The sequence below is a fragment of the Uranotaenia lowii genome, chromosome 1 (assembly GCF_029784155.1).
Source record: "Uranotaenia lowii strain MFRU-FL chromosome 1, ASM2978415v1, whole genome shotgun sequence".
Classification (NCBI taxonomy): domain Eukaryota; kingdom Metazoa; phylum Arthropoda; class Insecta; order Diptera; family Culicidae; genus Uranotaenia; species Uranotaenia lowii.
Window position 1 is genome coordinate 78378686 of NC_073691.1, and position 12603 is coordinate 78391288.

General features: G+C 42.7%; 2 protein-coding genes across 2 annotated transcripts; one reads left to right on the top strand and one right to left on the bottom strand.

Moving 5' to 3' along the window:
• Window positions 1–2182: 2182 nt before the first annotated feature.
• On the top strand, window positions 2183–4792 carry LOC129739430 (proton-coupled amino acid transporter-like protein pathetic). The gene is made up of 7 exons (XM_055730883.1): window positions 2183–2578; window positions 2646–2696; window positions 2764–2914; window positions 2970–3091; window positions 3157–3483; window positions 3542–3754; window positions 3810–4792. Exons 1-7 carry the CDS (start codon window positions 2556–2558, stop codon window positions 4219–4221), a joined length of 1299 nt encoding a protein of 432 aa, XP_055586858.1. The 5' UTR covers window positions 2183–2555; the 3' UTR covers window positions 4222–4792.
• Window positions 4793–10627: 5835 nt separating this feature from the next.
• On the bottom strand, window positions 10628–11572 carry LOC129761064 (N-acetyllactosaminide beta-1,3-N-acetylglucosaminyltransferase 4-like). The gene is made up of 2 exons (XM_055758768.1): window positions 10969–11572; window positions 10628–10902 (listed from the first exon to the last, which is right to left on the bottom strand). The coding sequence occupies exons 1-2, from the start codon at window positions 11570–11572 to the stop codon at window positions 10628–10630; spliced, it is 879 nt and encodes a 292-aa protein (XP_055614743.1).
• Window positions 11573–12603: the final 1031 nt, after the last annotated feature.

A 12603-nucleotide genomic window follows, 5' to 3' on the forward strand; every position in this document is an offset into this window, starting at 1 on the left:
TGCCCTGTCAGCACAAATGTTGCACCGTCTTTTCGATGACATTTGGGATACTACTACATTCTCGGCCGACTGGATGCAGGGTATCCTCGTAAAGGTCCCGAAGAAAGGAGACCTGACAGAGTGCGGTAACTGGCAAGGCATATCGTTGATCTGTACAACCCTCAAAGCACTCTGCAAAGTGATCCTGAACAGGATCCAGGAGAAAATCGACGCAACACTTCGACGGCAACAAGCTGGATTACGGACCACATCACAACGCTACGAATCATACTGGAACAAATCAACGAATTCCAGGACTCTTCTGCTGGTGTTCGTAGATTTCGAAAAAGCGTTCGACCGACTTAACCATGAAAACATCTGGATGGCTTTAAGGCGACGAGGATTCCCAGAGAAACTAGTCCATCTCGTCGAAGCACAGTATGAGGCATTTTCGTGCAAGGCAAGACGATGTCCAATCCCGTAGCTGCTGAAGTGAGACAAGGATGTATCTTATCACTGCTACTCTTTCTCATCGTAATGGACGAGATCTTTACTGGATAGATTGACTGGAGACCGAACCGAAGTTAGTCGTGGAATCCTTCTACAATAGAGCAACTGAACGAACTTAACCTGGCAAACGATATCGTTTTGCTCGCCCAAAGACAACAAGACATGTAGAGCAAACTCGACGACCTCGATGAAAGCTCCAAGGCAGCAGATCTCAGAGTCAATGTTGGAAAGACCAAGTCGATGGAAATCAACACAGAAAATCGTTCCAGTTTTATGGTAGCTGGCAACAGGTTGAAAAAGTGAAGTACTTCCAAGTATTTTGGCAGCCAGATTACGCCTGATGGTGATACCAAGAAAGACATCGAAACCATGATCGGGAAAGCCCGATTTGCGTTTGCGAGTCTCCGAAACATTTGGCGCTCTCGCCAGATCTCTCTGCGAACGAAAATCCGAATCTTCAACTCAAACGTCAAATCCGTATTGTTGTATGGATGCGAAACTTGGTGCACAAATGCGGTGACGACGCGAAAACTGCAAGTATTTGTAAACCGCTGCCTGCGGAATATCATCCGCGCTTGGTGACCCGGCAACTGGATCTCAAACGTGGAATTACATTGACGGTGTCATAAAAAGGCGCTAGAAATCACGGTTCGGGAACTTAATTGAAGATGGATTGGGTACACGCTGCGAAGAGATGAGAACGAGATATGCAGAGAGGCACTTGACTGGAATCCAGATGGGCATCGAAGAAGAGGCAGGCCCAGAAGCTCGTGGTGGCGTAGTCTTGCCGCTGAAATCTGACAGTTGACGAAAACATTGGCTGACAAAATGTGATGACGCTGGCTCCGGATCGCCAGCAGTGTAGATCTTTTATCTCAGGCCTATGCGTCGGTCAACCGACGCCGGACCCTTAGGTAGTTGTATTTCTGCAACTTAAATATTTATTTAATTGTGTATAGGAAGCAGTATTTTGCCGAAAATATTTGGGCCAAAAAAAGAGCACATTTCATACCTTTTTCATTTTTTTTTCTTAAAAGTATGGATGCACCTTATACACTGTTAAATTTTGTATAGACAAAGTTTGAAGAATGATTTGAATGGATCTATGATTTAACTATTTTTAAGGTCAGACAAAGGGGCTGTACATAAGACTAGTTGACATTTTACGATTTTTTGCAGATCAAAACTGGATTCATTAGGATTGTTCCTCATGCTTCTAAGTATTTCTGCCAAATTTGGGATCTTTTTATTAAATTCCTGTTCTGCTCAACGAGTTTTTGTGAAAATTAAAATACATTTTCTTGAGATTTTGGTTTTTTCCATAATGTACCATAATAATAGTTGAATCAATCATCTATACAAATGAATACAAGTGGAATATTGTTGGCTAAACAATACACTTTTCTCCGTGTATATTTAAATAATTCAACTTTGATGATATCACTGTTCCGTATTTTAACCGGATATCTCAAACGTTTGCCTCATTTTTATTACAGAAACAATAACAAGTATTCCAACACCGATATCTTTGGTACAGTAGAACCCCGCTCATCCGAGCCACCGGGTTCATTCAAAAAGCATTTATTGAGCTTAATATATGCTTCCGGCTGATAGGCAAAACCTGCGAAAACGGATAGTGTTTTCAATGTTTTTCGTGTTGTCCGAGGTTAGCGGGATTCTGCTGTAGTTAAAAGGAAAATGATTGCATCGTATTTTGAAAGGCTATTTGGTCATAAATCAGGTACAATACCGGATAATCAATGAAAGCCAATATACTACTTGCGTCACAGTTGAATGGTGTTATTCCGAAGACAATTGTTAGGCCGATAGAACGTAAATTCTTTTCACACAATAAACTAAAGGCGTTTTTTACAACTTTGAATCATCATCATCGTCGTCTGAACTGAATGAGAAGATAAGACTTATTTTATAGCTGTTTCGTGGAATTTACCTCCTTTCGGATAACCCTGTTCTGAAGACAGAATGTTGACGAAGACTCGCAGTAAGTAGGTAAGCGCCTCCAAGCCGAGTGAAATTGTTTTGATTATTCCGCAAATGAAGTGATCATGGACAGCAGCCGGCAACAAAGGTGTGTAGATCAAAAGTGCTCGGATTTTTTTTAGATGGGAATTGGTTAATTAAATCTTCATTTTTAGCACCGAAGAGTACAATCCATTCGAGCACCGTCAAATCAAGAATGCAAATTCGTGAGTAGTTTACGATTGAAAGAGAATCAGCGTTTTAACCTAAATCTGGTTGACATTTTTCTGTCAGAACGCTAGAGTCCTTTGTTCACGTGATAAAGGCATCTTTTGGAACCGGCATTTTGGCGCTTCCGCTGGCCTTTAAAAATGGCGGACTGCTGTTTGGCATCCCTGGAACTATTCTGGTGGCCTCCGTATATACTCACTGCATACGCATGTTGGTAAGAGATTGATGAAACTAGAAATTCTGTAAGTAATTCATTTTTTATTTTACAGGTATCCACTTCTTGGAAGGTGTGTAAGCTGAGCAAAGTTCCTTTACTTGACTACGCTAAGACTGCAGAATGTGTGTTTCTTCACAGTAAAGTGGATCTAAAGAAATACAAATATGTGATGAGGTACCTTCATTGGAATAGTTTCTGCACACTAAATCAAAATGATAAGAATGTGTTGTACGTTTCAGATCGGTAGTTAACACAATGTTGTTTATGGGTAACACATTCACCATCGGAATATACCTGGTGTTCATAGCAACGAATTTGCGAAGCGTGATAAATAGCGAAACATCGATAGATTGGTCCATAAGGATCTACATCCTCCTGGTGGGTGCCTTCATTGCGATAATCAGTCAGATTCGGGAGCTAAAGTATCTGGTCCCACTTTCTTTGCTGGCCAATTTCAGCCTTCTGTTAACATTTGCAATTTCGATGTACTACATCTTCGAGAAGCCATTTTCGCTGGAAAACAGAAATCTCTGGCCTGATTTCGCTGGTCTTCCTTCATTTTTTGCGTAAATACTCATCTTGACTGATCGAGAGCTAATTTTGATAAACAATCTTTTGACTTAGAACGATTGCCTTTGCCATCGAAGGGGCCAGCCTTGTACTTCCGGTAGAGAATAAGATGAAAAACCCGGAAAACTACCTCAAACCTTTGGGCGTTGTGAACGTAGCACTCGCCTGCATTACTGTGTTGTGCCTCACGACAGGTTTCAGTGGCTATGCAACTTTCGGCGATGAAATCCAGGGTTCGGTCACCCTTAATCTACCGACCGATGAGGCGTGAGATATCCGAAACAAGCATCAAAACATCCCCATTAAACCTTCTCTTTTCCAGCTTAGCGAAATCAACTCAACTACTGGCAGCCGGAGCAATTCTGCTAACAACGGGACTCTACTACTACGTTCCCATGGAAATCCTGTGGGGCGCAATTGAGCCAAAGGTCCCGGTCAAAAGACATAACCTAGCTCAGATAACGATGCGCTTCAGTCACTGTCTCTTTGTGACCGGATCGGCGCTGCTGGTTCCCAATCTGGGATCGTTCATCGACTTTGTCGGTGCGATTGTGTCCGTTTCTACGAGCATGATCATCCCAATCGTTCTGGATACGGCACTGCGATGGCCCGGGGACTTTGGACGGATGAAGTGGCGATTGTGGAAGAATGGGCTTCTGGGAGCTTTCGCGTGTTTGATACTGGTGACGGGGACTTTCTACAGCATCAAAGATATTGTTAACATGTATAGATGAAACTAGGGTAAGAATACCCTTGACTGAGTATACATTTAAAGATGAACCTTTGATAAAACTTACTTAGGCGTTAACTGAATGATTTATTTGATATCATCAAACTTTTCTGGCATCTTCTGGTTCGTGTTGCTGGAAGCTTGGAAAAAAAATTTCAATGTATTTCCTCATCAACCGTACTTTTGAGCTTCAAAATAATATACCTTTAGCTCATAAAAGGTGGAACTATAAAAAAAATGCTTAACTTCAACATAACAAAAATCCCTTAACCGGTTATTTGAAAATAATTGGAAACCTATATTTTGTTGGCGCAGGTCAACAGAATGATTTGCGCACTTTTTTGCGGAGCTCGATCTCCAGTTGACAAAATGGCCTCCACCTTAAAGAAACGACGTTTAGTACCACGATTGTGTAGGAGCCTACTTAATCGCCTGAGCTATAAAACGAGTTATTTAGAATTCACCACCCGACTAAGTAGGATTATAAATCACATGGTCTAGTAAAATAAACCTACAAAGCCATATTCAAAAGCAGTATTAACTACTGGTGCACTGTTCGTCGCGACACATTTCACTCACAATGTTTTCAGCGTTCAAGTTTTGAAGTTGTTGACACCTTGAAATGAATCTGGGCAGAGGTCGGCATTAAAACGCTATTCGCTAGTTAGTCCGCTACATTTTTGTTTATGTATTTATTTTATAACTTTATTTTTAAAAAAATTACGGCTCAAAAAACTCCATCACCTTGTAGAAAATAACATTTATCAGCATTCCGGCTTGAAAAATGGCACCTAGTGGAGTTTGTTTATCCGTTATTTCAACAGCAATCCCGTAATAAAATAAATTTACCAGCAAAAAAGTAGCGGACTAATAAGCGATTAGCGATTTAACGCCAGAGACAAGAAAAAATCATATATCAGCATTCTTCCTTGATTGATTTCTTATGGTGGAGTTTGTCTATCTGTTAGTACAAACGTTTGGTCAAAAACTGAATTAAAACGATAACTATTTAACAAAAACGAAATAGACAAATTAGCGATTAGCGCTTTAATGCCGAACACTGAACCTGGGGCAGACAAAGATAGCATGTTCTGCCGATCCCTCCGTACCTACGCATTCCGAGCAATAAGGCGAGCTGATAAGCTTAAACCGATGAAGGTATTGCTTAAAGCACCCATGACCCGAAAGGAACTGCGTCAGGTAGAAGTTGACCTCTCCATACTTCCGATTTACCCAGTCTGAAAGTCTCGGGATTAGCCTATGCGTCCATCTTGCGTTTTTCGATGCGTCCCATTGCTCCTGCCACTTGAGTATTGACGCTTCTCGTTGAATTTTACGCACTCCTCTAACAGCTCTTGCTTTGTAACACTCCCTATCCTCCTCCTGAGTTATGTCGATGGGAACCATGCCCGCGATGACAAAAGCTGCATCTGCTGATATGGTCCTGTATGCACAGGAAACTCGCATGGCTATCAGCCGATGTGTGCTGCATAATTTGGATCTGTTGCCCTCTACCTCTATCGCGGAGCACCAGGCCACTCCTCCGTATCGTAGTTTCGACAGTGCTACGCTCGCAAGGAGCTCTTGCTACTCTTTGGACCATGGCAGTTTGGCATAATCCAGGCCAATGAATCTATGACTTTCGATGCACTTTCGCAACAGTATTCGACATGCGCACCAAAACTTAAGCGGTTGTCGAACATCACTCCAAGGTATTTCAACAACTGTTTCGAAGATGCCGTGTGCCCTCCAACAGTAATCTCCATGTGCGGCACAACTCTTGTATTGGTCACGAGCAGAACTTCGGTTTCATGGTGAGCTATCTGAAGCTTGACTCCCTCCATCCAGATGCCAACCTTTTCTACGGACAACGTTCCAAGGTCTTCTACCTCCTCGATTGTTTCACCGGTGATCATGAGCACGATATCGCCAGCAAATCCGACTATCTGCACGCCTGTAGTTTCAGCGTTAATACCTCATTATACATGGCATTCCAAAGCACAGGTCCGAGTATGGAACCCTGTGGAACATCCGCTATTAGGGCAGTAGATCGTAACCCAGTTTCGGTTTCGCACGTCAGGACTCGATCTTCGAAGAAGCTTCCTATTATCCTGCAGAGGGTATTGGGAACACGCATCCTATGAAGCGCTTTGGCAATCGCTTCCCAGTTGGCATTTTTGAAGGCATTCTTAACGTCGATCGTCACAATAGCGCAGTGACGAACACCTGTTCGCTTTTTATATGCTTTATATGCTGCGCATACTCTGTCACCATTCGGATGGCGTCCACCGTAGATCTTCCTTTCCGGAACCGAACTGTCTGTCCGACAGTCCACTTTCGCCTTCGGTGTTAATAATAAGTCTGTTCAATATTATCCTCTCCAGTAGCTTACCAAGGGTGTCTAGCAGACAATTAGGTCTGTATGATGATGGATGCCCGGGGGGTTTCCCATGTTTCGGTAGTAGAACCAACTTCACGGTTTTCCAAGAATTGGGAAAAGAACCCTCGTCGAGACACTTTTGTAGCACAACTCTGAAGGTATCCGGAATGTTCTGTACCGCCACTTTCAGCACTGCATTTGGGATTCCGTCCGGACCAGGGGCCTTATTCACCGAAAGTTTCTTAGCGATAGCCACAAGTTACTGGCTCGAAGTTGTGGGCACCCGCGTCGTACGGGGTAAGTGGCCACTGCGTCGGGCCATGCTGCGGGAAAAGATGTGCAACGAACTCTCTCAGTTTTTCCGGACACTTTTCGGTCGGCGATCTTGGGCCACCGAATTTCGCCAGTGCAACTCTATAGGCTTGCCTCCATGGGTTATCATCTACGCTCTGGCATAACGCTCTGTAGCAGTTCTCTTTACTTGTTTTAATAGCTCGCTTAAGTGCCACCCTGGCTGCTCGGTAAACGGCACCTCTCGTTTCTCTATCGGCTTCGTTTCTCGTTCGTTGAGTTAGTCGCCTGGCTGTAAGACAGCTAGTACGAAGCTCAGCTATTTTTGAGGTCCACCAGTAAGCTGGTCGTCGCCACCACTTCGATGTATTCCTTCTGGGCATGGTCATGTCACACACCGCTACCATCATTTTCATCAGCTGCTCAGCATTATGGACCCGCGATGCTCCCTGCATGATAATAGCTTCGGTGCACACTTCTTTATCGAAAACTTTGGTCTTCCATCTCCGCCAGTTGCCTTACTGCCAGCGGATTTCGGTCTCCTACGCTATAACGTATCGCCTGGTGATCGCTGTGCGCATAATCGTCACACACTCTCCAATTCATGTCAGTTTTTAATGATGGGCTCGCAAAGGTGATATCTATCACTGACGTTCTGTCTGGTATTCTATACTTGCGATAGGTGCTGATAGATCCAGTGTTACAAAGCTCAACCTCCAGTCTCGCGAAGGACTCTAGCAGACTGCGGCCCCTAGGATTGTTGCACCTACTACCCCAGTTAACCGCCCACGCGTTTAAGTGTCCTCCTATCACTATAGGGGCCCTTACTGTCAGTTTGTGAGTGAGTTCATCCAACATTGTGTTGAACTTCCCGATCGTCCATCTTGGTGGAGCGTAGCAGCTGCAGAAGAAGACGCCGTTAATATTAACAATCACAAATCCGTCCTGAGAATCTACCGCTATCTCCTGGATAGGAAAACGTCCCGTGGCGTAAATAGCAGCTAAACCAGACCTGTCCGCTGTCCAATAACCGTTTCCAGACAGAATTCTGTATGGTTCTGATAAAAGCGCCACATCACACTTCCTTTTGCCTACCGTTTGCTCCAGCAGAAGCTGTGCGACCTCGCTATGGTTGAGGTTTAGCTGGATTAGTACATCCAATTTTACTGGCTTGCCTTCGCCTTTTTGTATTCCTGGCAGTCCAAGCCACCAGTTTCGTGAGCGTTTACATCCGCCTGCTTGAACAGCATACATTTCGGTTCATTTTTGCAAACTCTAGCGAAGTGTCCTTCTTCACCACATCTTCGGCAAAATCGTGACCGGTCGGGTCCGTTGCAGTTTCGGAATTGGTGACCTTTATACGAAAGACAGGTGATGTGGCCGTCAATCGTAACGCTCGACGGAATGTTGGATTCAACTATCACACGGGCAATGCGTACACCCGTTGGTGTTCCAGAAAAGAAATATTTCTCGTTCCATAACAACTCCCGAATCGAGAGCACCTCACCATACCCTCCAAGAAATTCAGCGATTTGCTCAGCCGTCACAGAACGTGGTAAGTCCAGAATCCTCACTTCTACAGCTCCATCCTCCATCTCTATTGGAATTTTGTAAGTTGTTTCGTCGATTTTCATTTCGTGTTGTTCGTTGTGCTCTTCGACAATGCGATGCGCAAGTTCGAAGTCGTTGACCTCAACAAAGACACAACCGATACGACGGTTTGGTTGAATCAACAGTACAACATCACGTGTTAACCCGAGTTTTTGTGTGATAAATTTATGAATTTCTTCATAACTTGGGGACTTCGGCGCTCGCGGAAAATCAATTCGAAACGTATTTTCGCGTCGCCCCATCGTGGAACTAAACGCTCCAACGATACGATATTCGAAATACAACTTTTGAAATCGACTTCTGATATGCGTTATCGAAAATACGTCCTATCCGCTCAGAGATTGAGCGCAAACTGTATTTGAAAAATGAAATTATGTTTCTTTTTCATGTTTAATTTGTATAAAATTCAGGAAAAATATTCAGTTAGACTTCCGCTTTTCCAAATCCGAATTGCCGGGCCTTACGCTTAACCCCTGCCATCAGATTTTGTACAGCAACCTTGTCCACCTTTTTCGCCGCAGAAAGCCAGTTTGCCTTGAACTGCTGCTCGTCCTTAGCAGTTTTTTTGGTCTTCTTTAGGTTCCGCTTGACAATAGCTCAGTATTTCTCAATTGGGAACCACCTGCACGTTGTTGGCGGTGTACCACTCCATGGCTTTTTTACCGTAATGGCAAGATGCCAAATCCAGCCAAAACAGTACGGAACATCCGTGTTTCTTCAGGAAAGGCAGCAGACGTTTATTCAAACACTCTTTCACATAAATTTCTTGGTTGACAGTCCCGGTAGCTATGAAAATGCTGCTTTTCAAGCTACAGGTACAGATGCCTTGCCAAACCAGATATTTCTTCGCGAACTTTGACAGTTTCATGTGCTTGAAAATATTTGCTACCTTTCCCCTTCCTTTTGCCGTATAAAACTCCTGTCCCGGAAGCTGCTTGTAGTCGGCTTTGACGTAGGTTTCGTCGTCCATTACCACGCAGTCAAACTTTGTCAGCATCGTCGTGTACAGCCTCCACGGGGATCGCGCTTTGATCGTCGTATTTTGTTTATCATCGCGATTTGGAGTCACTACCTTCTTGTAAGTCGATAGTCCGGCTCGTTTTTTGGCTCGATGCACGGTTGTAGACCATACACCAAGCTTATTTGCGGCATCTCGGAGAGAGAGGTTAAGATTGCGCTTGAAACTATCGGCAACTCTCTTTGTCGTCTCGGCGGCTTCCGGTTTTCGATTTCCCCCCGATAGAGACTTCCTGGCTGTCGACAAACGTTCCCCAAACGCTTTAATTACATTTGTAACGGTTGATTTGGCAACTTTCAGCGATTTTGCCAGCTTGCTTTGCGTGCGAGTTAGCATTTTGACAACTGAAGAGTGATTTCCAAAATCAAAATAGGAGCAACATTTTACACACGCACACACACACACACACACCTTCAAAATGAGGGGTGTTCAGGTTTTATAAATGCAAAATTGAAAGAAATACTTCAAGTTGATATTGACCAAATTTTGACCGTATCACCCTTTTTTTAACCCATTTTTCATCACATTCGCAAAAATAAGGCAAATCAGGCATATTTTCAAAAATCAGGGAAATTCAATGGCTTATCAGATTGTCAAACAGAGCCTCGAAAAATCAGGCACATTGACATCTCTGGTAACAAACAACATGTCGATGATGCGGGCATCAACATTTTGGCATGCGCACCAAAATCATCGGATTTTTCTCGGCAACGAAGAGAGTTTTCCGAAGGGTCGAGTCAAAGCCAGCCTAATGTTTGGTCTCTTTTCCAAGCTAACCACCATCAGATACGGATCACGGTTTTTAATTCGGCTCGAGTAGCCCAAGTCGTGGGCCTTTAAGGCCATAGTCGGAGGCTTAATTGGCCAATTTCAGCAGAGGTTCAGAGGGACCATTTTGTAAGAAGTCAATTATTGTAACGAGTCCAAGTCTATCGAAATAATGAACATTCAACTTTGTTAATGTTTTATGTCATGTGTGAGTATATTCACGCGAAAATTTCTGACCCCGAGCAAAAACTTTAATCAGGGATGATTCTCATTGTTTCTCGTAATTAACCAAATAAATTAAAATATCCACTTAAATAATGCATTAATTGGTATTAAGTTCACCTATCCACATTTTAAACTATCATCGGACAATTTCTCCCACAACCTCAACAGATCGGTAGAGTTGACCCGATGGATGCTGATGAATTTTTGTACTGTACATTCATCCATCGGTGACAACGGTTGATTGAGAAATTCTTTCATGTTGATCCTCTTGATGTTGAGTAACTGAGCCACCACTCCGGTGATAAACACATCCTCCAGCTGGTTGTAGGTTTGAGCTAGTGCGGTTTTGTACAAATCTGCTACGACATCCGAAGTCATCAGGTACGCTGGTCCTGCGAAGAAATTTAAATTTAAAAAAATATTCTAAGAAGCAGGGAATTAAAAGACAGATAACTTACCCGTTGTAAACGGAGGAAAAATTGGTGGGAAGTATTGTTCTAAAGTTATGTAATGTTTTGACCCTTTATTTCTGGCCGGTTTCCATTTGACGACCAGACGACCGAAAATAGTCCGTTTCGAGCTTGCATGAGATTCGACGAACGCCAGCAGCCTGGGAACGTTGATGAACATGTCGTCATCGGTTTTTAGAATGAATTTAACCTCCGGACAGTTGGAGCTGGTCCAATCGAGCATGGTGATCGTTTTCAGCGTCAGGTTCCAGTAGCTGTCGATGAAATTTCCCCGTACCAGATCGCCATATTGAAGGTTTTCAGTCATGATTTCATTTTCGATAGATTGGTTCAATGAGCGGCCCAATACAAATCTTATTGACACGTTTCGTCGATCGCTGTAAGACCCCCAAGATCTGCGTATTGAGAGTCGTTGTTCATTGTGATCTGGAGACGAAGTTATCAGCATCAACAGTGTTACATTGGCTCCCATATTGGGGCAGAAAGTTTGATCGCTCTCGTTGTCAATTCGTTTATAAAAGTCTTTGGTTTTGATTAAGTAATTCATTGGCGGGTCACTATACTTTTCAGGTGGGGTTTTAGCAGCTGCCATTGTAGTCGAGTTCTCACGAACGAACTCGATTGATGGTAGGCTTCCAGGTATGAATGAATCATTTTTATTTTTGAATCCGAAGTACTGACTTTTATCGGAGATTGCGTAGAGTCTTATTGCCGCTAGTATATAAATTGTCAGAATCAATATTTTCAAGTTAATTGTGATCATTCTTTTGCCGTTATCTTTTTGCAATGTGGATAGAAGACATTTTGTTTATCTGCAACATTTTTATCAAAAATATCAGAAGAGTACATATGTTTATACTCAAACTTAAGATTCAACACCGTCCATTCAATTTATCATCTCTTGCCAAGCGCCCAGTCATCGAGTTAAAGTCTTCATTGATATTCGATGAAAGATATTTTTAATTCTAATTTTGCGAAAATATGTCGAAAGATTTAACAAAACATTATTTGACGCATCAAACATGGGCTTAATCAAGACAAGTATATTAGGCTATTATTTATAGTGAGTCGATTTGGGGTCATGTGGAGTGAACCCTGAGGTCTGAAAGCTTCGTTTTGAATGAAAACTAATCCATGATATTTGCAGAACTTTGAAGTAACTACTGTATGAGTTAGGGATGAGAATGGGATACAAAGTCCAGTGTCAAGATTCGAGTATAGGATCAGAATCCAGGATCAGCATAGTGATCCAGAATGCTGGGGCTAGAACGAATATACAGGTTCATGATTCGAGTTAATGATTCAGGATTATGATCCACGATCTTTTCAAATGCAGGATATGGATCAGAGTCCATGATAAGGGTTCATAATCCATATCCGGGATCTAGGATCTGGATCAGGACTTTTCCCGTGTCAGGATATTAACCTTGTGAAAACTAATTTGTTTTTTGCTGGAAAACTCTCATACATTTGGTTTGATGATAGTTAACAATTTTTTTTCCACGAAAAACATTAACATTCAGGAATTTTTGAACCATTTTAGCTAAAGTTGCATAATCACAGGGGCTAGATCAGATTATTTTTCATCATTATTTTCAGTGCTATTTCGGGTTAAGTTTTTCC

Excerpts from the sequence above, each read along its gene's own strand:
- LOC129739430 (XM_055730883.1), top strand. The coding sequence starts at position 2,556 with ATGGACAGCAGCCGGCAACAAAG. Across the intron at positions 2,915-2,969 it reads CTCACTGCATACGCATGTTG|GTATCCACTTCTTGGAAGGT; the intron begins GTAAGAGATTGA and ends TTTATTTTACAG. Across the intron at positions 3,755-3,809 it reads AATCTACCGACCGATGAGGC|CTTAGCGAAATCAACTCAAC; the intron begins GTGAGATATCCG and ends TCTCTTTTCCAG.
- LOC129761064 (XM_055758768.1), bottom strand. The coding sequence starts at position 11,572 with ATGGCAGCTGCTAAAACCCCACCTGAAAAGTATAGTGACCCGCCAATG. Across the intron at positions 10,903-10,968 it reads TTTTCCTCCGTTTACAACGG|GACCAGCGTACCTGATGACT; the intron begins GTAAGTTATCTG and ends ATTTCTTCGCAG.